The sequence below is a fragment of the Hyaena hyaena genome, unplaced genomic scaffold, assembly GCF_003009895.1.
Source record: "Hyaena hyaena isolate Hyena2069 unplaced genomic scaffold, ASM300989v1 scaffold_0, whole genome shotgun sequence".
In the NCBI taxonomy this organism is placed as follows: Eukaryota; Metazoa; Chordata; class Mammalia; order Carnivora; family Hyaenidae; genus Hyaena; species Hyaena hyaena.
The window spans coordinates 10,741,227-10,765,598 of record NW_024080632.1 but is presented as its reverse complement, the minus strand read 5'-3'; the positions used below and the strand labels follow the sequence as shown (position 1 = coordinate 10,765,598).

Below are 24,372 nucleotides of genomic sequence, written 5' to 3'. Positions count from 1 at the left end.
TTATAACGTCACTGGAGTCTGTTTTCTACTTTTTAAAAGACAGTCTGAAGTTTAAAAAGACTAAAAAAATTTTAGTTTAAAAGAGTTTTTTAAATGTTTATTTATTTTTGAGAGAGAGAAAAAGAGAGAGAGAGAGAGAGAGAGAGCATGAGCAGGGGAGGGGCAGAGAGTAAGGGGGAGACGCAGAATCTGAAGCAGTTTCCAAGCTCTGATCTGCCAGCACAGAGCCTGCCACAGGGCTTGAACTCACGAACCGTGAGATCATGACCTGAGCTGAAGTCAGATGCTTAACCGACTGACCTACACAGGTGCCCCTAAAATTTTATTTATTAAAAGTTTATTTATTTTGAGAGAGAGAGAGAGAAAAAAAATATGAGTGCGGGGGGGGGGGTGGGCACAAAAAGAGGGAGAGAATCCCAAGCAGGTTCTGTGCTGTCAGCATGGGGCTCGACTTGGGGCTCAAACTCATGAACAGTGACATCATGATCTGAGCTAAAGCCAAGAGTTGGAAGCTTAACTGACTGACTTATCCAGGTGCCCCCAGTCTGCATTTTTTTTTTAAACTTTAGAGAGAGAGTGTGAGCAGGGGAGGGGGACAGAGGGAGAAAGAATCTTTTTAAAAAAATTTTAATGTTTGTTTATTTTTGAGAGAGACAGAGCATGAGCGGGGGGTGGGGGGGGGCAGAGAGAGGGGAAGACACAGAATCCGAAGCAGGATCCAGGCTTTGAGCTGTCAGCACAGAGAGAACTCACGGACTGCTAGTACATGACGTGAACTGAAATTGGCCGCCTAACCGACTGAGCCACCCAGGCGCCCCAAGAAAGAGAGAATCTGAAGCAGGCTCCATGTTCAGCACAGAGCCTGATTCGGGGCTCAATCCCATGACCCTGGGATCATGCCTGGAGCCAAAATCAAGAGTCAGATGTTTAACCAACTGAACCACCCAGACACCCCAAAGACAGTCTGCATTTAAATAGAGCATTCAGGTGGCAAACAGTAATATGATGGACATGGTCTGGACTTCTGAATTCTCCTATAATTTCAGTCTCCACGTGGTTGGTCGAGAACTGAGGAGACCATGTATATATCCTGGATGCCTATAGGGACCCCATCCTTTGAATTTCCTCATTCAATGTATTGAGATACTGAATATAGCAGCAACACCCCTTCAAGTGTGGAGCTCCCCTGTGAGGCTGGTGTCCTGTGATGTGAACCCTCAGGGCCTGGTTAAGGGGCCCGGAAGTCACAGCTCCCTCTGTGTAGTGCCAGGGACACTGTCCTATACCTGATAAGAGAGTTACCCTGCCTTGTGATGACTGACCCGTCAGGGGCTGGCATGCAAACCAATTTTGACAGAGCATTTCGAAGTTTGTTTTAATGTGTCTGTTTCAAAAAAAACATTTTTTGTCCCCTTGAACAGAAGTGACCAAGCAGGATATAATCTTTGGTTATTGTCCTGGTCGTCATTAGCAGTATGGAATACACACATTCTCCTGCAGTGGTATTGTAGGGGTTAGACTGGAATATTTGAACTGTTTGCCCCTTGGTAGGGTTGCAAGGTAAAATAAAAGATCAGTTACATGTGAATTTCAGATAAGCAATGAAGGTTTTTTTTTTTTTTTTATCACGCAAAAAAAGCCTTTTATTTTAAGGTTTGTATTTCCTTCAAGGTAAGGACTCTGTCTAAGCAGGCATATACATTCTGGGCAACATACAACGATCTGGAAAGTGCACATCATGGGAGTTTTTCTCATTTCTGCTCCAGAACATCAAACACACTCAGCCTGTGATAGCTCTAAGAGTACATAACCTGAAGATCTTAAACTTTATAAATTGACCTTTAATAAGTTGTACAAAGTAATTTAATAAAAAAGTTCATATTTTTCAAAGACACAGGAACTTCATGGTTAGCCCTACCCTAAAAGACTCACATGAAAATATAACAATGAAAACAGAAAAAGAGGAGAAAGTCAAACAAAAGGAAGCAAAGAAAAATCGGCTGACAGCATTTGATTTACTTCTGGACTCTCTTCCTGGTTTTTGAACGGGTTTGTGTGGCCTCTTCTGTCTGTGTGTCTGAGCATTCCATATCTTCAACACTGAATTCTGTGCTCTCAGTCCCTTTCTTTCGCTTCTTTGTTTGTGTTTTTACTCTCGGGCCTCCATTCTCCATGAGGCTGAGGTCCAGCTTGCCGTCATCCTTGCTCCCTATGGCTCTCAGTCCTTGCAGAAGAGTGTCCCTCAAGTTCTGATAGGTTTCTCAGCGTAGTCCAATAATTTCACTGTTTCCATGTATTTAGCAATTTCATCTGGCTTATTTTTCTCAGGAAAACATTTGTCCATCAAACCTGCAATATTTTCTCGGTATCTAATTTTGGAATCTCTAACATAGTTAGGATCTTTCAAATTGTCCTCCCAAGGAAGACGGCCACTAAGCCACTGGATCATGCAGTAACCGAGTATTTCCAAATCACCGCGCCTTGATAGGGCCACACCATTGTGCGCGTCAATGCTGGTGAATTCAATTGTGCCGTCGTGACATCTTTTGGGGTCTTCTTTGTATTCTTTATGAATTCCTTCTGGGCAATACCGGTAAGCAAGGCCATAATCTACCAAGTATACCTGGTCAGGATTCTTGTGGCTCAGAAGAAGATTTGAGGCCTTGATATCTCCGTGTACATACTCGTGCTCGTGAATATACTCCAGAATATCCAGAATTCTTAGGCTCAGCTGCAAGACGGTTTTCCGAGAAAACCTTTTGGCATTTGCTTCATATATTTTCTGAAGGTCACTCCCAAAGCGATCCATTATCATAAACCTGTAACTCTTTCCGTTTTTATCATGTAGACCAGACCCCCAATACTTGGGAACACCCAGGCACTTCAGCTTATGGGTATGAATCCACTTCTGAATTTGCTCTGGTTTGGCAGCTCGCTGGTAGAACTTCAGTTCAGTGAAGAGTGGTCCGTTGTCACTGGGCTCCACTTCTACAACACATGGTGCGTCACTGCCCACGGATTTTGAAGAATTCAGATCAGCAAGATAGATACAGCCAAAGCCACCCTGGCCGATGGGCGATCCTAGTTTCCATTCCTTCTTCGTCATGTCAGTGATGATCTCCCCAGCTGCAAAGTGTTCCGCAAGCCGTCTCTTTGCAGAGACCTATCTTCCAGCCTGAGCCGCTTTTACACGAGGCATTTTCACCCGAGCCGTAGACACGTCGCCTTCTGCACTGTACGAACTTCCCGCCGCTTTTCGAAGGTTTTGTTTTTTAAAGATTTAAGTTTATTTATTTATTTTGAGAGAGAGAATGGGCACAAGTTGGGGAGGGGCAGAGAGAGAGAGAGAGAGAGCAAGAATCCCAAGTAGGCTCTAAGCTCTCAGTGCAGAGCCCAACTCGGGGCTTGAACCCACTAAACTGTGAGGTCATGACCTGAGTCAAAACCAAGACTTGGACGCTCAACTGACTGAGCCACCCGGGTGCCTCAATGAATGATATTTTCTAGTTTAAGGATGTCCCAGGCAATATTTGGGACATATGCTAAAAAAACCAGATTCATTTATCCAAAATTCAAATTTAACTAGATGTCCTCTATTTTTATTTGCTACATCTGGCAACTCGATAGCCCTACAATATTTGCTTTTGGATAGAAAGCACACTTTCCTGTACTTTAGCTATATAACCCAGGGTCAGCTCAGAAGCTCTCCAGCCTGTTTTATAAGCCTGGAGAATCATAAGATGTAAGTCAAACCCTTATTTTTGGATGTGCTTTATTTATAAATTGTAGCCTTTCTTAACCGTGATTTTGTCAAAACTGGTGACAAACATAACTGAAAAGAAAATCAAAGGGAAATGTCTTTATAAATATGTATGAAGTATGAAGACCAAACTCTTGCCCTTATTAACGTGGCTCACATTTGTCCGGGGCTCACTTGTGTCAGGCTCAGTTCTGAGTGCTTTAAGCCTACCTGTTCAGTGAATCCTCACAACAACAGTATGATGTAGAGATGATGGTTATCTTCTATTTCTCAGCTCAAAAAGGTTAAGGAACTTGCCCAAGGTCACACAGCTCATACATGGTAGGATTTGAATCCAAGCAGTCTGACTACAGAGACCGTATAGATCTCTCTTCACTGTTCAGTATTTATTTGTGAAGAATCTAAAAATGTGTGGAACCTTTGGATTATTTTTTTTTTTATCAGGGCTGGCTTAGCAGAGACATTTTATTTTATTTTTTAATAAAATTCTTAACGTTTATTCAGTTTTGAGAGAGAGAGAGGGAGTAAGAGAGAATGAGCTGGGGAGGGGAAGGGGCAGAGAGAGAGAGGGAGACACAAAGGCCGAAGCAGGCTCCAGGCTCAGAGCCCCATGTAGGGCTTGAACTCACGAAGCGCGAGGTCATGACCTGAGCCCAAGTTGGCCGCTTAACCAACTGAGCCACCGAGGCACCCCAAGACATCTTACAAGAGGAGTTTGTTGACCTTTGTACTGAAGAGCCCCTTTTTCCTTTCCTGGTAGTTTACCTTTAGCAAGTACAGACCTACCGTTGTTACATTGCAGAATTTTCAGATTTTCAAACCGAATTCAAAATTCTGTTCATTATATTTGGCCATTCGGTGTTTATGAAGGCAGAAATCTTTAACCATGAATGACTTGCTGGCCCAGGGAAAGGGAGTTTTGACAGTTTCTCTTCGTGCTGAGCAGAGCCATATTGGAAAAGGGAAACATGCATGCCTCATAGGCCCTTATCAAAATATCTTCCCATATCCAGAGCCAAGTGGGAGAGTTTGGGAAAGCTCTGCATTGTCCAGTCTGTTTGCAGGCCATTGTCGACCTTCATTAACCTGCCCGCTGGGGGACGTGATGACCTCGTGGGGGTAGGAACTGCAGGCTGACCGGAAGGGACAATTCCTGTTGCACAGTGACACAGGGTCTTAAAATGAACAATCAGCCACAGCTTGTTTTTGTTTTTTAATTTGAATATTTTGCTCATCATGAATTTTTCACATTGATTTTTGGAAAGCATTGCATTAAAATACTGTACATTTTATTTCTGTTTTTGTATGTATTTAGTATTGCATTGAATATTTAATGTATATTTTATTCTTTATTTATTCTAGCCCTGAATGTTTTGGCACCCCTTAAACTTTGCACCCAAGGTAACCGCCTCACTTGCCTCACCCCAGCCCTGGTCCCCCACTTCAGTGACCCCCCTCATGCGTTCATTCCTTTTTGAGCATTTGTCACGATGAGAGTCTTCTCTCCTCACAAGCTGACTTTTTTGGAAGAGCCCTTCATGCTTCTGAATTTATTATGCCAACAGGTTCTTTGCTGGGAAAGATGAAACCGCCTTTTGGTCTCAGTGACTTGATGTCTTGCCGGGCAGTTCTAAGCACTTTGAAGAGAAAATGCCTTTGCCAGAATCACTGTTGGTTTGGAGGCCTGTGAATTTGCAGTGTCAGAGCAGGGATCCGTGCAGCCCCAGAGCTCGGCCGCCTCACACGCTGGCCCGTCACATTTGCTTTTCACAGTTAATAGTAGGGTCTAATGCCAGTTGACTCAACAGCTTCTCTGTGTTGGGCATGTTCTTAAATACGGGCTTTGGTCATGATACTGATGTTCTCATGATATGAAGGATAATAAAAAGCAGTGGGTAATAAAAAAAAAAAAAAGCAGTGGGTTACAGGGGCACCTGGGTGGCTCAGTCAGTTAAGTGTCTGACTTTGGCTCTGGTCACGATCTCGTGGTTTGTGGGCTCGAGCCACGCATCGGGCTCTGTGCTGACAGTTCAGAGCCCGGAGCCTGCTTCGGCTTCTGTGTCTCCTCCTCTCTCTGCTTCTCCCCTGCTCGTGCTCTGGCTCTCTGTCTCAAAAATAAATAAACATTAAAAAAAAAAAAAAGCTGTGGGTTATAAGTTGTGGGTTGGGTTTGCCTATCTGTGATATCTCAAAAGCCCAATGAATAATAATGAAAATAACCAGCTTGTTATGCCTACTGTGATGATGAAACATACATGCATATAAAGTCCCTTGCACTGTGCTGGTGCATGCTGGATTTTCAATAAGTGGTGTCACTCTTATTTTGAATTTTATGTGTATTTTGTTTTTCTTGCCTTTCTCTTGATGCATCCATTAAATGTTCTTTGAGTACCCACTGTGAGCCAAAAACTAATTATAGCACTTTTGCCTACAGGCAAAGAGTCTCTTTCATAGAGGATCTATTCTTAATGGGTATGTCTTTTTAGTACCGGTCCTTAATCATTGTGGTCCAGGAAAATAGACACACGAATTTACCTATGGAATAAGAGCTAATAAACCTCTGAATAAGTAGTTAAGGGCTTCTGTGTTAGTTTTACATTGCTGCCTACGAATTATCACAAACTTAGTGGCTTAAAACAATACACGTTTATTTATTTATTTATTTATTTTAATGTTTTATTTATTTCTAGGAGAGAGACAGCGTGAGCAGGGGAGGGTCAGAGAGTGAGGGAGACACAGACCGAAACAGGCTCCAGGCTCTGAGCTGGCAGTCAGCACAGAGCCTGACGCGGGGCTCGAACCCACGAACCGCGAGATCATGACCTAAGCGAAAGTCGGACGCTTAACCGACTAAGCCACCCAGGCGCCCCAAAACAATACACATTTATTATCTCAGTTTCCATGGGCCATCAGTCCAGGCGTGGCTTGGCCATGTTCTGTGCTCAGAGGCTAACAGGGCCGTAGTCATGGTGTTGACTGGGCTGCATTCTCCTCTGAAGGTCGGACCGGAGAGGAATCTGCTCCTAAGCTTACTCGCATCGTTGGCAGAATGGATTTCCTTGCAGCTTTGTGATGGAGGGCCCCAACTTCTTGCTGACTATTGCCTGGAGGCCACCCTCACATCCTAGAAGCTGGTCTGACCATATGGCTATCTCTGTAGGCAGCTCACAACATGGCTGTTTGCTTCTTCAAGACCAGCAGGGAAGCCTTTCTCTCCAGTTGCTAAGATGGAGTTTTATATAATGAGTCCTAATTATGGGAATGACATTCCATCACCTTTGCCCTATTCTTTTGGTTAGAAAGCAAGTCACAAGTTCTGCCAGCATGTCAACTCATGAAGGGCAAGACTTGTACAAGATCATAACAGATCTTAGAGGCCACCTTAGAATTCTGCCTACCATGGCCTCCTCAGAGAAAACACTTTGATGTTAGTGTGTGGGCTTTCTTTAACCTCTCGTAGGACTTTATTTACAATTAATTTTGTGATTTTTGTCTCAAAAGGGTGGGGAGTTGAGGGAAGTGTGGCCTTAGGATAAGTAGAGATTTGTGTTTTTATCACATGTTAAGTGTGCATGATATACCAATCGCATTTATGAAACTGTTGAGATAGTTTGTGGTTACAAGATGCTGGGATCAATGGTGTCAAGGTCTTATAAAATGGAGGGACTTTTTTTTTAAGCTTTAATTTAAATTCCAGTTAGTTCATATACAGCGTAATATTAGTTTCAGGGACACAATATAGTGATTCAGCACTTCCGTCACACCCAGTGCTCATCACAACAGGTGCCCTCCTTTATCCCCGTCACCTGTTTCCCCCATCCCCCCAGCCACCTCCCCCTGGTAACCATCAGTTTGTTCTCTGTAGTTAAGAGTCTGTTTCTTGGTTTGCTCCGCTCTCTTTTTCCCCTTTGCTCATTTGTTTTGTTTCTTAAATTCCGCATTCGAGTGAAATCCTACGGTTTTTGTCTTTCTCTGACTTATTTCACTTAGCATTATACTCTTTAGTTTCATCCATGTCATTGCAAATGGCAAGGTTTCTTTCTTTTTTATGGCTGAGTAATATTCCATCTTTTTTATCCATCCCTCTCGTGCTTCCATAGTCTGGCTATTGTAAATAAGGCTGCTATAAACATCGAGGTGCATGTATCCCTCTGAATTCATGTTTTGGATTCTTTGGGTAAATACCCAATAGTGCGATTGCTGGCTGGTAGGGTAGTTCTGTTTTTAGCTTTCTGAGGAACCCGAAAGGAAAGACTTTTTATTTTTTAACAAGAGTGTACACAGCCTGAGGTCATCTGATCCTGCGTCCTGCCTCCAAGCAGGGATTTACTTCAGATGGAACTTACCCTTCCCAAACAAAAAGAATCTGGGAGATAAAACAGCCCCTTAGAAACCTCCTACTGTTTGCTTCAAGGAAGGGGAATAAGAAAAACTTCACTAACCCCTTCTTAAGCTGGAGGACTTTTGAAGTGTGATTGCATTTGGCTCTCTGCTAAGATAGTTGTGTGGAGAGGTGGGAGTTCGGCCATCAGTGTCTGTGTTCACAATCCGTCACCCTTTTGAAGTGCATTTGTCTCCCAAGCCTCAAGATTGGGGGGCGGGGAAGGACAGGTTGCAGGCGGCTGATTGCAGAAGGCAGGATCCGCAGGAAGCAACCGGGAGAGGTGTCAGGTTGCTGAGCGGAGTGTAATATATGAGTGTTTGCATGTGTGAGTGCGCATGCACGAGCGCGCGCGCGCGCACACACACACACACACACACACACACACGGTGTGCACAGCAGACCGCCAACCCTTTTGTGTGGGTGGACACGTTCTCAAGCCAACTGAAACTTCTGCGGGGGTGTTTTCATAGGAGACTGCAAAATAAAACAGTATTCCCAACAATTTGGGGACTTGAGCCCATTACATTTGTAGGGCATCTGCTTGGCGGTTTCTGCTGCATTAATGACCTGGCATCACCAGGTGTCTTTGCACTCCTGGCACAGAGCTAGCACCCAAGTCCCCTAGCTCATGATAAAAAAAAATAGGAAAATTACCAACCCAGTGCTTATTTTTGTACCAAAGGGGATTTCCACGGGGGGGAGAATTTTCCTCCCCTCTGAAGACTGTTGCTACCTCAAAGGCATGTCTGTTTGGCCAGGTAATGGGGACGGGATGAAGACGGAAAGAGGCCAGAATGCAGCCCATTGTGTGGGGCTCTCAGGAGGTGCCAGTGAGGCTTTGATTGTATTTTTGGACACTGCGAAGCTGGTGTGGTTTCCTAGTCAACCTTTCATGCCACCTGATCATGGAGGCTGCTGGATGGACTGGAGTGCTTTTTCTCCTAAAAGAAGCCAAGATCGCAGACTTGCTGGGTCAGGGAGAGAGCAACCTCCTCACCTTTCTTCTGCACAGCATGCTGAGTGCCGAAGCTATTCTTCATTCATGTGTATTTCCTTGGCACCCATACCTCGGGGTTTGTTTTTTTTCTTTTCCTCCAGATCATTCCTGCTGTGCATCATGTGGCTTGAAACTGGCATTTGCCACAGCTCAGGAGATAGATACTAATGAAACATTAATTCCTGATAACAAAAGTGTGGGTGCTGTCTGCCCCCGGAGCTGAGCTCCAATCTCTGTTGACCTATGGGCAAAGAGGAACAGGACAGAGGGGAAGAAACCAGGCCCCCTAGCACCTCGTGGTTCTCTGGCGGGGATGTGTCTCAGCCCTGCTTGGCACCACCCTGCCTTGTCAAGCTCTCTGCGTCTGAACCCTAGCAGAGCCTTGACCTTGCTGACGTGGAGCCAGCTACCAGCACACCTATTTTGTAGAGATGGAGACTGAGTTCCTTGGTTCTGTGTTTTAATCACATGGGGAGCTTTGTTTTAATTGAGCTATAATTTGGGACACCTAGGTGGCTTAGTGGGTTAAGTGTCTGACTCTTTTTTTTAAGTGTGTGTATTTTTTATTTATTTATTTATTTATTTATTTATTTATTTATTATCCCAAGGTCAGGGCTCTGACCCATGAACTGTGAGATCATGAACCGTGTCAAGATCTAGAGTTGGTCACTTAACTGACTGAGCCACTGAGGTGCCCCTCAGTGTCTGACTCTTGATCTCAGCTCAGGTCTTGATCTCAAGGTCATGAGTTTGAGCCCCACATCAGGCTGCCCACTGGGTGTGGAGCCTACTTAAGAAAAAAATAAATTGACATATAATTTACATCCTGTAAAATGCCCCCTTTAAAAGTGTACCGTTCAATGGTTTTAGTATATTCACAGGGTTGCATAACCATCACCACTATTTAATTCCAGAACTTTCTATCACTCCAGAAGAAACATGCTGCCCCTTGGCAGTCACCCCCCTGCCTCCCTCCCACCAGCCCTTGGCAGCCACTAATCAACTTTCTGTCCCTCTGTATTTGCCTATTTAGGATGTCTCATATAAATGGAGTCATGTAGTATGTGACTTTCTGCATCTGGCTCCTCTCACTTAGCATGTTTTCAAGGTTCATCCATTTGCTATTTGATGAGCAAATCATACCCCATTGTATGGATGTGCACCTTTCATCCCCACATTTCTCAGTGGATGTTGGCTCTTTCTACTTCTCGACGACTGTGAATAGTGCTGCTGTGTTCATTAGTGTACCAGTTTTTGTATGAATGTATGTTTTCAATTTTCTTAGCATATACCTACGAGTGGAGTTTCTGGGTCGTGCGGTAACTCTGTGTTTAGCTTTGCAGGAAGTGCTCAGTTGTATTCCACAGCAGCTGCGCCATGTTACTTTCCCGCCAGTAGGGTACAAGGGTTCTGATTCACCACGTCCTCACCAGCACTTGTTACTGTCTCTCTTTTTGATTGTAGATGACTTAGTGGGTGTGAAGTAGTCTGGAGGACTTTTTAAAAATACCACCATCACCACCTCTCTACTTCTGATTAATTGGTTTGAGGTTAGGTTGTAGGCATTGCTTTTGTTATTACTGTGTTTTTTAATTCCCCCAGTTGAGTCTTATGTACAATGAGGTTTGAGAACCACTGGGCCAAGAGAACCTGCTAGTGCAAATGAGATAGTTAGTAGGCCTCTACCCAGGGCTGGGACTAGGCTGTACACTTGGGTGCAAAGTTTAAGGGGCGGGGGGGGGGGTAAAAAGACAGTGATCAAGGCATATCGTTTTTTTTTTTTAATTTTTTAATGTTTTATTTATTTCTCAGACAGAGACAGCATGAGCAGGGGAGGGTCAGAGAGAGAGGGAGACACAGAATCTGAAACAGACTCCAGGCTCTGCACCAGCTGTCAGCACAGAGCCTGATGCGGGCCTCGAACCCATGAACCATGAGATGATGACGTGAGCCAAAGTCAGAGGCTCAACTGACTGAGCCATCCAGGCGCCTCAAGGCATATCCTTTTTTTTTTTTTAATGTTTTTTTATTTATGTCTAGGAGAGAGAGAGAGAGACAGCGTGAGCAGGGGAGGGTCAGAGAGAGAGGGAGTCACAGACTCTGAAACAGGCTCCAGGCTCTGAGCTGGCAGTCAGCACTGAGCCCGACGCGGGGCTCGAACCCACAAACCGCGAGATCATGACCTAAGTGAAAGTCGGATGCTTAACTGACTAAGCCACCCAGGCGCCCCAAGGCATATCCTTTTTAACGCAATGTTTAAAAATCAAAATTGGGATGTTCGGGTAGCCGACTCGGTTAAGCTCCGGACTCTTGATTTTGGCTGAGGTCATGTTCTCACAGATGTGAGGTCGAGCCCTGCCCCAGGCTGAGTGCTGGGCGTGGAGCCTACTAAAGATTCTCTCTCTCTGCCCCTCCCATTTGTGCTTGTTCTCTCAAAAAAATTTTTTTTACAAAATCAAAATTAATGCAAAATTCCATGATAAATAAGATAACATTTTCTTTTTTTCTTTTTTTTAAATTTTTTTAATGTTTTATTTATTTCTAGGAGAGAGAGAGAGACAGCGTGAGCAGGGGAGGGTCAGAGAGAGAGGGAGTCACAGACTCTGAAACAGGCTCCAGGCTCTGAGCTGGCAGTCAGCACAGAGCCCGACGTGGGGCTTGAATCCACGTACCGCGAGATCATGACCTAAGCGAAAGTTGGACGCTTAACCGACTAAGCCACCCAGGCGCCCCAAGATAACATTTTCTATTAAGACAGCCATGACCCAGCATTTGTATGATTTAACTTCCCTCTCCTTACCCAACACCTCACACAGTTTGATCCTGCCTTTATTTAAAATTGTGAAAGTTTGTTCTCCATGGAGTTTTTGGGAGGAGTATTAATTTAAAAACATTTTTTAATGTTTATTTATTTTTGAGAGAGAGAGAAAGAGATGAAGCGTGAGTGGGGGAGAGGCAGAAAGAGAGGGAGACTCAGAATCTGAAGCAGGTTCCAGGCTCTGAGCTGTCAGCACAGAGCCTGATGCGGGGCTCGAACTCATAAACCGCGAAATCATGACCTGAGCTGAGATTGAGTGCTTAACCAGCTGAGCCACCCAGGCACCCCAGAAGGGAGTATTAACTTTGATTTACAAAATTAATTGCATTAAAATAGATTACTCTTGATTACTGGTTCTTTTTTTTTTTTTTTTTGGTGCTTCCTTCAATTTTGCACTTGGGGATGAATGCCTCACCACTGTTCTCCCCTCTTCTACCAGCCCTGCATTTTCCTGCCTCCAGTTAATTAAACACCCACTATGGTTTGGCTACTTTTAGTTATTGTGTGTGATCTCATTGTATTACACCTAATTCTTGCAACAATCCATTTGAAGTAGACAATAGGATCCTCAGTTTGTAGATGAAGATACAAGGTTCAGAGACATCACGCGACATAACCCAAATCACCCAGGTGGTATGTGGGTGAACCTAGATTTGGGCCCACATTTTTGAGCCCAGAGATGATGCTTTTTTGCACAGTATGGGACATGTTCAAGTTCACAAGCTTCAACCAACCCTGCAAAGGACAAAGATGGGAACACTAAGACTGAGTCACTAATTCACTGGACGCTTGCTCACTAGTTTTGAAAAGGCTTTTTTGGTTTACATAGAATCTCATTCCAGCTTTTCCTTAAATTTCATTAGCAATCATTGACTTGGCTCAGCAAATAATTATGGAGCCCAGCTGTGTGTCCTGTCTTATGTTGATTATGGGGCAGGGACCAAATAAGCCACAGTCCTGCACGTGAAGTAGAGATGTAATACTATTTGTTAAAATTCACGTTATAAGCAACTTCTCATGAAATTGATTGTATAGAACAGGGGTCCCCAAACTCTTCTTCTTTTTTTTTTTTTTTTAGAGAGAGGGAGAGCGTGCATGGGGTGGGGGGCAGAGAGAGAGAGAGAGAGAGAGAGAGAGAGAGAGAGAGAGAGAATCCCAAGCAGGCTCTGCGCTGTTAGTGCAGAGCCCAACATGGGACTCAATCTCATGAACTATGAGATCATAACCTGAGCTAAAATCAAGAGTCAGGTGCTTAACTGACTGAGCTACCCAGGTGATCACCTGTATTCTTTTCTATACAGAGCCGGATAGTAAATATTTTGAACTTTCCAGGTCATGCAGTCTCTGTTACAGCTACTCAACTCTGCAATTGTAGCACAAAAGCAGCCACAGACAGTATGTCAACTAATAGGTGTGTCTGTGTTCCAATAAAACTTTATTTATAAAAACAGGCTGAGTGCTGGATTTGGCCTTTGGGCAGTAGTTTGCTGTGTGTAGAGGAAGATGTATCTTTGAACAGAAGCCACTGTGGGAGAAAATGCTTGGAAGAGCCTGAAATTGGCCAGTGAAGAAGAGAGAATCTCAAAAGACAGGAAACAAAATAGGAAGAAATGGAAGAAGCAGGGAAAATGTGTCGTGAGAGTCCTCAGAATGGGAGGCATGAGATGAGGAGGAATGAGAAATCGGGGGGGGGGGGGGAGAAGCCAATTGTTTTTTAAAAATTTGGGGAGGGGTTGTGTCTAATTTATTCTTGAATTTTAAATAGAAAAAGAATGTAAGTTAGAACAGTATGTTTAAAAGGACACATAGGCTGCTGCTTTTCCCCCTTTGACTCTCATCTTCCTTTTTAAATTATTATTATTTTTTTATGTTTTATTTATTTCTGAGAGAGAGAGAAAGAGACAGTGTGAGCAGGGGAGGGTCAGAGAGAGAGGGAGACACAGAATCTGAAGCAGGCTCCAGGCTCTGAGCTGTCAGCACAGAGCCCGACGCGGGGCTCGAACCCATAAACTGTGAGATCATGACCTGAGCTGAAGTCGGATGCTTAACCAACTGAGCCACCCAGGCGCCCCTTTAAATTATTATTTTTAAATTTCACTGTGGTAAGAACCTTTGACATGAGATCCACCTTTTAACAGATTTTGAGGGTACAACACAGCGTTGTTAGATATCTATAGGCACAATGGTGTGCGGCAGATTCTGGGATGTATTCATCTTGCATAACTGCAAGCTTACACCTGTTGGTTAGCAACTTCTCATTTCCTCATTCCACCCAACCAACATTTTAAAAATTGCTTTTGATATAACAAGATGTCGCTAATTTAAAAAGTGAGCTCTAGCGATTGAGATTGCAGGGCTGAGAACGTGGGAATCTCCCGTTCCCCCACTCCACACACTTCTCGTGTGACCTTTGAATGATTTCACTTCTCTCAAGTGAGAGATGACCGCACTTCACCACGTAGCACGGTGACCCAGTGGTAGTTCCTTGTCAACAAGGGAATCCAGTAACCCTTCGAGGTAGAAGATGGGATGTTGCAATATTCCACTTTGAGACCTCCTTTTCCCATCTGTTGGAACTCAAGTCTCCTGGCTCCCAGTCCAGCATTATTTCCATTACACCATTCAAGTGTGATGCAAGGTTTGGCAGAAAAATGTCCCAGGGTGGATCCAAGTGGGAAGAGGGAAAAAAAAAAAAAACATAACTATGGTTTATGGATATACACACAACTTCGAATGCAGTAAAACGGATCTGAAAGAAGCATGAGGGGGCGGGGCCTCTGTATAAAGTAAATTGGTGAAACCATGGATAAAATATTTCTTGTATAAGAAGTTTCTCAAATGTGGAAAGGGCTTTCACACAGGGAGGACCTTTTTAAACGGTGATCTTATTTGAAAACACTAGGTTTTTCGGCAGTGTTTGCAGAACACTGTTGTGGAATTTGGAGGTCAAGTCCTTTAGGCTGGAACTTACTCGTTCCATTGACCGGGGATGATGGTGATTGGAGGAAGCACAAAGCAAAGCTACCTCTTGGGCTCCCTTGGCTGAACCCTGACACCCGGGGGCACCCAGAGTGCCTGGATATCCTACCGATGCGGGTTTGAACACTGGTTCTGCCAGTAACAGCTGGAGTGAGTTTGGACAACACTTGTCTCCCTTCGAAGGCTCAGGTCTCACATCTCTGAGAGAGGAAGGCTGGGAAGGGCAGTGTCGATGCCTCCAGACTGTGGTGAGAAAGCCCAAGACCTTGCTTCTCACGCTGTAGTCCCTGGACCGAGAGCATCAGCATCACTTGGGAACTCGTCAGAAATGCAAAGTTGGGATCTCCCCAGGCCTGCTGAATCACAATTCTGGGGGTGGGGTTGGCAATCTAACTTTTTATTATTTGAGAGAGAGAGACAGAGAGAGAGAGAGAGAGAGAGAGAGAGAGAGAGAGAATCTTAAGCAGGCTCCATGCTCAGCATGGAACCTGATGCAGGGTTCGATCCCACAACCCTGGGATCATGACCTGAGCCGAAATCAAGAGCAGCTCAACCGACTGAACCACCCAGACACCCCAATTGTTTCTGAGGGAAAAGATTTTTTTTTAAGTTGAAGTATAGTTGACACACAATGTGACACTGGCTTCCTAGTGTACAACATAGTGATTGGACAGGCTCGCCACAAGTGTGGCTGCCAGCTCTCCCCATGTGATGCTATTACAGGACCATCGACTACACTCTCTCTGCTGTACCTTTAATCCCCATGATGTATTCATTCCACAGTGGAAAGTCTGTATGTTCCCTCCCATCCCCCTGTGTTACTGGCCCCCCACCTCTGCAGTCGTAACAGGCCTTCCGGGGAATTCTGACACTCGCTGCGGTTGGAGAACCATCGGCCTAGGAGTGGGCTTCTCACTTCAACACCATTGATCTTTGGGGCTGGATAATTCTGTGCTGCAGGGGAGGAGGTGCCGCCCTGGGAGCAGCGTGCCTGGCCTCTCAGTAACAGCCTCTCCCCACCAACCTTTGACAACCAAAACTGTCTCTGTTGCCCATTATCTCCTGGGGACCCAAACACCCCTGGCCGAGAACGACCAGTTTAGGATAAAGCAAGTTCCTGGTGTCTGGTAGGCTCAGAGCACTAGTTATCTTTACTTTCTTTGGCAATTTGGCCATTAGAATTGTTGATAGGAAAGAACGAAAAAAAACCCAAAACGGGGTGGGGCAAGATGCAAGCCTATCTACTTCAGCGTGCGTGTGACACTGGCCCGATGTCTCATTTAAAAATAGTCACACCCTTCAAACTTTCTAACAACGTTTTCCTCTGGGTTGAAGCTAACCACGGAAAATCTCAGCCCTGGGGACTCGTGTTAATTCTCCCCCAAGAGCTAAGCAGCTGTGCGTGGGGATTTTGGTGGAAAGTTTTAGGCCTCCGTGACTGCTGGGCCTGCTGTCCAGATGCATGGGGACGCGGTCTAGCCACTCCACCTCGGGCTCTTGTCCCGTGAGCCACACAGCTGGTGTCCTCCACGGCCGGCTGCCTCCCCCCACTAATAGTGAGCAGGAGAGATCTGTCTTCCTGTGCTGGTGAACGGTCTCTCATGCTGGATTCTCCTACGCGAGACCCGAGTTTGAAGAGGCATCTGAGGCGGGAAAGGAGGCAGTGTCCCCATGAGATGCCTTCGAGTTGGGTGACCTGGGTTCTCCTCCTTCCTCCGCTGCCCAAATTGCACAGGAGACGCCAGCCAAGTCATTGTGCTTCTGTGTCTACATCTGTAAAATGGGCACTGTGATACATCCCTTTTTTTATAGTTGTTGCGGCAAACTATTCTGTTATATATAGGAACATAAAATTTACCATCTCAACCATTTCAAGTGCACAGTCCTATGGCCTTAAGTAAGTCACACTGTGGTGCACCGGTCACCATCAGACATCTCTAGAACTTTGGCGACATCCTGATCTGACACTCTGCACCCATGCAGCAATCACTCGCTGTCAGCTCAGGCCGCCGAAACAAGACCCCACAGGCTGGGGGCGGGAGGGGTTCAAGCAACAGAAATGTACTCTGTCATGGTTCTGGAGACTGGAAGTCCGAGATCAGGGAGTCTGCAGGGTGGGGTTCTGGTAAGAGCCCTCTTCCTGGCTTGCAGAGAATCCCAAGCAGGCTCTGCACTGCCAGCGCAGAGCCCGACGCAGGGCTCGATCCCACGAACCGTGAGATCATGACCTGAGCCGACATCAAGAGTCAAATGCTTGTCCATCTGAGCCACCCAGGCATTCTTCCTGCTTTAGTTATATTGAGATAGAATCGACACACAGACTGTATAAATTTAATCTGTACAGCATAATGACTTGTACACCCATCATCTCATGTAGATACAAAAAACAAAAGAAAATGTTTTTTCTTTGTGATAAGAACATGTAGGGTTTACTTCACAATCACCTCCCTCCCCCGCCCTCGACCTCTGGTGACCACAAATCAGATCTTTTTTTTTTTTTTCTATGAGTTTTGTTTGTTTTATGATTCCACATAGAGGAGCTCCTGGCTGGCTCTGCTGCTTAAGCACCTGACTTTGGCACCGGTCACGATCTTGTGGTTCCTGGGTTTGAGCCCTGCATGTGGCTCTGTGCTGACAGCTTGGAGCCTGGAGCCTATTTCAGGTTCTGTGTCTCCTTCTTCTCTCTGACCCTCCCCAGATCACACTCTGTCTCTCTCTCTCTCTCAAAAATAAACATGAAAAAAAAAGATTCCACATATAAATGAGATCATATAGTATTTGACTTATTTCACTTAGTATAACGTCCCCAAGGTCCATCCAAGTTGTTGCAAATGACAGGGTTTCCTTCTTTTTTATGGCTGAATCATAGTACACACATATAGATATTATATAATCATAGTACATATGTGTATATAATGCATGTATACATACACATACCATGCATATAATACATATACACATGTATATACATATTATATGTATGTATACATACGTGTGTCCATTCATCTGTTGGTGGACATTTGGGCTGTTTCCATGTCTTGGCTATTGTAAATAACACTGCAGTGAACATGGTGGTACAGGTATCTCTTCGATATAGTGATTTCATTTCCTCTGGATACACACCCAGAAGTGGGAATTGTGGGGTCCTAGGATAGTTCTTTGTGTTTGTTTGTTTTTAAAAATTTTTAAAGTTTATTTATTTATTTTCAGAGAGTCAGAGACAGCCTGAGTAGGGGAGGGGCAGGGAGGGAGAAAGAGAGAGACTCCCAAGCAGGCTCCGCACAACCAGTGCAGAGCCAACGCGGGGCTCGAACCCACAAACCATGAGATCGTGACCCAAGCCAACATCAAGAGTCAGAGGCCCAGCCGACTGAGCCACCCAGGTACCGCAAGTAGTTCTATTTTTAATTTTCTGAGGAACCTCCGTGCGGTGACTGCACAAATTTGCATTCCCACCAACAGTGCACTGCAGTGCCTTTTCTCCACATCCTGGCCAGTGCTTATTGTCTCTGGTCTTCCTGTGGATAGCTCTTCCTCTACTTATAAGGATGCTCATCCCATTGTGGAGGCCCAGCTCTCATGGCCTCATCTAAATCTAATTACTTCACAAGGCCCCCCCTCCAAAGAGCATCACACTGAGGATTAGGGCATCAATGTATAAATTTAGGGAGACGCAGTCTGTCCATAATACTTGCTACCCCCCACTCTCCCCTGGCAATCTCTAAACTACCTTCTGCCTCTGGGAATTTGACTATTCTAGGTACCTTATATCAAGTGGCATCACACAATATCTGTCCTTTCGGAGAACATAATTTTGATATGGTGGAAGCTTTTATAAATTGTAGCATTTGACCCCCTTCGAGTCTTCCCAGAAACTTCCTTCAGGGCTGTGTCTGGCCTCTGGTGGAAAGTTTGGGAGTGCCCTGGGGAAAAGCTCAAGGTCAGACATCTGAAAGAAAACTAAAAGAAAAGAAACAAGGTTGGTGGTTTTACAGTTATCCTCAATAGGGGTTTGGCCAGAAGTTCTTTGGGGCTGGAAAAGAGACTGCAAATCATTCGAAATTTTGTCCAAACACTTAGTCTTCCTTGAGGCACGCACTGAGTGTGCAGACACTATTGTTTGCTTTTCCAAAGCCGCACACCTTCCTCCTTGCTTCCTGAGTCCTCATCTGATTTTGTTGCTGCTGAGTGACAGGCCTTAAAACAGCTCACTCTGGAACAGTCTATGCCAGTGATACCCTCCTTGCAGTGACTGGCAAAAATAAAAGATTGTGTGTTTCCTTGGTCTTGAGGCAACATTTTTGATGACATATCTCTCTTTTTTAAAGTTTGTTTACTTTGAGAGAGAGAGAGAGAGAGAGAGAGTGCTAGCGAGCCTAAGTGGGGAAGGGGCAGAGAGAGAGGGAGAGAGAATCTCAAGCAGGCTCCAAGCTGTCAGCACAGAGCCTGTCATGGGGCTCGAACTCACAAACCGTGAGATCATGACCTGAGCTGCCGAAATCCAGAGTCATATGCGGTTAAGCCTGAGCCACAAACAGACTCCTTCCCTGTTATGTGCTCAAAGGTCTTTGTTGCAAACATAGCATTTATCACAATCAGTGGTTATCTTATTTATTGCTTACTTGTCATCCTTTTTCTCACAAAAAATGGAGCTCTATTAGGACACGGATCAAGTCGGCCTTGTTGACCATTTTATCCTAGAGCTTAGCACAGTGGCTGGTACTTGTGGGAAATCAACTGTTATTCATTGTTGTCTATATGACAGTTTGGTATAACCAAACTATGTGTTTGTTACAAACTAACCTTATTATTAAGAGTAGTAATAGAAATTTATATCACTTGGATGTAACAGTTACACATAGCCTGATATGCCCAATATGATGTCATTTGCTTTCAAGATAGGAGCCAATCCTGGCTTCCTATGTATTCATTTTTTTGGTGCTAGGCAGGTACCTTCATGACATATGATGGATAGATGATTATCTGGATGGGTGGATGGGCAGATGGTGGGTGGATGGTTCCATGGACGGGTGGGTTGATAGAAGATTGGTTAGGTCCCAGATCTCAGAAATCATAGGATTCCAGGGTTGAAAGGAACCTCAAGACCCATCTAATTCAACCTCCCACCTACATATGATTCATGTCTGCTCCAGTGGAAGCCAGTCAGGGTGTGTTTTTGGGTGTGTACGGGGCAATTGAATGGCAATTTGGAACACAGGAAATTGTAAGTATCTGTCAAAGTCTGTTTTGGATGTCACCTCCTCCAGGGAATTATCTCAGATTGTCTCTCCCAGACATCATCTCTCCATCCTTGGAGTACTTTGCTTGTGCCTCTGCTACAGTCCCCAGTGCCCTCTGCCATCAGGTGAAGGAGCTGTGCATGGACCTGTTCACTTCTCTACATTCTGAGCTCCTTGAGAGGGTGTCTTGTTGGGAACTGCAAGGTTCTTTCCTCCTTAGGTGGTCTGGCCTTTTATGGCTGCATGGTGTTTTCGTGCAGAGGCCTGTGGCTGCCTCTGGGATTTCAGGGAAATGTGTGCCCTCTGTCAATGTGCACAGGACCCCACGACATCTTGTAAGAGGGGCCCTGAATCGGATTGTGGTACAGAGGGTGGGGACCCCTCAGCTCTTCAGTCTCCTGTTCCTCTGTTCTCACGAGCTTGAGTGATATGAATTGTCCTAGGTGCATAGTCACTAACGGACCCTGCTGGACTTGAATCCACAACCTTGGCCTCTGGCCCCTCTCTTTTCAGCTCAACTGGCTGCCCCGGGTTGTGAAAGGGCTGCAGCTTCGGAGCCAGATAGCCCTTTGGAGCCAGATGCCACTGTCCAGCTAGACTTGTGCCAAGCGAGTCCCTTGACCTCTTGCTTTCGACATGTTGACAGTGAGGCCAACCTGGTAGGTTCAGGAGAGTATATGTGAAGAGCCTGAAACACGGGAGCCAGCTGGTGCCATATTTTAGCTGCTGAGGTAGTTGGGAGGCATGGTCCAAGCAGGGGTCATGGGGCAGCAGTGTGGTAGCACAGTTACCGTATGAACGAGGGTTGCAAGAAGAAAAGAATCTCTCTTTCTCCCTTTCTCTGTGGAAAGTAGTTTTTCACTTCTCTCTGCTGTCAACAACCTCATCGCTAGGTTAGTAGCAGATGGCTGGAGTTGCCAATCTGTTGTGTTTGTATCTCTTTTTCACCAGACCCCCTCCGCACCCCAAAACAAGCCCAAACAAACAAAACAGAAAAAAGTACTCTGGAGTCCAGGCTGGGGATCCAAACCCAGGACCGATTAGGCGGCTGTGGGTTTTGTGCATGGAGAAGGTCTTTCATTTGCTCGTTTGTGCATATCTTTCATTCATTCCTGAATCCATTCTATGGATTTATGGCTTCCCCGTGGGTGAAAACCACTGTGCTCAGAGTGGGGAGAATGCAGAGATGGAAAAAGACAAGGCCCCTCCCCTTCGATATGTAAAATCTGTGGAGGGATTAGGATGTGGATATAAATAACTCTAATACAAGGGAATACATTTTAGGGGGCAAGCGTAAACATTGTGCCTTAGGGGTCGAGGGTGTGGTAAGATGGGGATTATACTTCTGGGTAGGGGAGAAAGAGAGCTTCCCGGGAGAGTGAGCATTTGAGCTAGAACTTGAAGGATGAGCCGGAAGTCAAAGGGCAGGGAGGTCATTTCAGAAGCACAGAAGGATCTAGAGCAGAAGCTCTCAAACCAGAACGTGCACCAGAATCACCTGGTAGAAAACACACTGCTGTGTTGCCACCGGAGTTTCATTCAGTGGGTTTTCTTGTGGGCTTGGAGTAAGAGGGTGTGGGGTTCATGGTGGGGGAGAAATGGGGGCCCTGCAGGCCAAGGTAAGGCCCTGGGATGGTAATCGGCATGCACTGGGAATCTGTGGAATGCATCTTTTGGGGGAGAAATGGAAAGCATGTAAGCCACAGGAAAGCTTCCTCGGGTGACATCCTTAAGACCTTGGGCCTTTCTCCACCACAGGGGTAAGATCTGAGTGGGGGAATGCCCAAGCTTGGCTTGACAATACCACCTCACGCTTCTGAGGGGACCTTCTCTCAGCAAGTCCTCAGCTCTCTGCAGTCATCTCTTTGTTCAACCCCTAAACACACCTGGAACGTAGAAAGGAACAGGAATGGCCTTTTGCTGAGCGGGGATGAAAGGCGGAGAAGCCATGGAGTGGGGGGTGAGGGGTGGGGGGAAGAAACCGTGGAGGAAGGATTACATCTTCCTGTCCAAGATGGTAGCCACAGGTTGATTCCACAAGACTGTTGAAAGCAAAATTAATTAATAGTCAATACTGCTTTGAATTCAGCTTCTCAGTTACACGCAAAAGCCACATTTCAGGTGTTCAGCCATATGGGACCACTGGCTACCATCTTGGATGGTGCAGATGCAGAACATTGCCCTCATCATAGAAGGTTATATTGGACAGTGCTGGCTGAAGTGATTTGCTGAGTGAGGTTCTGTCTGCTTGGTCGGGAGACAGCCAGATGGGAACCTCGCCTTCCAAACAACCCCCAGCTTGGATCTCTTTGTGCCCCTTGACTTCGCGTTGCTGATCCGTGGTAGCGTGTGTGTCTGAATCTCTGCTTGGAGCTTTGTTTGCTTGTAGAACAAAACCAGGGAGCTCACGCTCCAACCCCAAGCCCCACCTGCCTGGAAAGCCCTCTCTTCTGAACACTGACCCTGTTGCCGAGGTCCTGGGTGCAACACAGAGACGCAGAAAAATGCTTTTCCTTGCCCAGCTAAAGCCGAGACTAGTGTAAACCTACGTAGGGGTACTTTTGCCCTGCCTCATTGGTCTTAACCTGTGGGAGCGATCCTGAAAGTTTTGAACTCGGAGTCACTCTGGAGAGCAACCGTTTTTTAACCTCTCATTTAATGGATAGAAAAACGAGTCCGTGACACGTCCCACAGCAACTTAATATAGAAGGGCAGGGAGTTCAATGCGGCAGCGGGGGAGCCCTGTCTTTGATTTTAGTCTTGCGTCACCGGTGTGTTCAAAAAGCCTGGTGAGGGGCGTGTGGGGGGCTCAGTCCATTAAGCATTGGACTCTCGATTTCAGCTCAGGTCATGATCTCACAGTTTGTGCATTCAAGCCCCACATTGGGCTCCAGGCAGGCAGTGCAGAGCCTACTGGGGATATTCTCTCTCTTTCTCAAAAAATAAAAAAACTTAAACACACAAACAAAACTAAAAGGATAAGTGATGTTGCATGCTTCATCTTGGCTGGACCATTTTCTGGCTCACTTGAACATTTCCAGCTGTATTTTGGGGTCAGAATCCTTTCCTGTGTGTGCAAAATTTACGAACTGGGGAAAAAACATGAAAACTACTTAAACCACTCCCTGATCCCCCATCCAAAGCTGCTCACTATAAAGCGAGGGTCAGGGTGACAGTTCTATTGAGAGCTTGGCAAAAATCCTTATAAAACAAAATGGAGAGGGGTTAGTGGATGTGTTTATATCTTTGTGCTTTCTCCTGAGGGATTTTATGGATTCCCCTCATTCTGGGCTATATTTCACAGGCTGCTCTGTTCTCCGGCTCTGCCATTCAGATCTGCTCTGTGCCTGTGCCCTGTTCCTTCAGGAGCCTGAGTTTGCCATGGGGGTGATTCTGTAAATCTTGGAGTTATATTGTGCATTTAAAGGAAAGGGCTTTGGGGTGCTCATTTCCTAAGAGAGCTGCTAAAATTGGTGTGTGGTTTAGAGGACCCATCCTCCCCACACCATGAGATGATGGACACATTTCATGTCTATGGGGTCCAACGCAACAGCCAGAGGCCACGGGTGGCTACTGGGCACTTGGAATGTGGTTGAGGCAGCTGAAGAACTGAATGTTCACTTTTATGTAATTCTTTGTTGGTTTAAAGAATTGTTTTTAATGTTTTATTTATTTCTGAGAGAGGGAGAGACAGACAGACAGTGTGAGCAGGGGAGAGTCAGAGAGAGAGGGAGACACAGAATCTGTCAGCACAGAGCCCGACGCGGGGCTTGAACCCACAAACCGTGAGATTGTGACCTGAGCTGAAGTCGGACGCTTAATCAACTGAGCCACCCAGGCACCCCTTTTTGTTGGCTTTAAAATTAACACTTAGTTCATTAAAGCCACACCCTTTATGGAAAAGTTCCATACTCTTATTGTCCTTATGCGTTTAGTCCAGCTTCTATACAGTATTATTCTGTTTGCGGAAGTCTAGCAAATTCGGCAGTCACATAGAGGGGATTTCATATTATCTTTGCTTCCACTGGTAACTGTAGTGAATTAAGCATTGCCAAACAATGTAAACTGTATTTGTAAATTTGAAATACAGGATTTTTTTTTTTTTTTAATATGTTCTAGGGGCACCTGGGTGGCTCAGTTGGTTAAGTGTCCCACCTTGGCTCAGGTCTTGATCTCATGGTTCGTGAGATTGAG

The 24,372-nt window shown here is 45.4% G+C and overlaps 2 protein-coding genes across 2 annotated transcripts in view; one reads left to right on the top strand and one right to left on the bottom strand.

Annotated features, from left to right (window-relative positions):
• The window catches only part of KSR2 (kinase suppressor of ras 2), a 420,995-nt gene that overhangs the window by 46,546 nt on the left and 350,077 nt on the right, over positions 1–24,372 (top strand). The gene's annotated exons all lie outside the window — the stretch shown is intronic.
• On the bottom strand, positions 1,797–3,250 carry LOC120235258 (serine/threonine-protein kinase VRK1-like). The gene is given in 2 exon segments (XM_039237847.1): positions 1,797–2,257; positions 2,260–3,250. Coding segments are annotated over 2 exon segments (1,182 nt in total). The 5' UTR covers positions 3,200–3,250; the 3' UTR covers positions 1,797–2,015.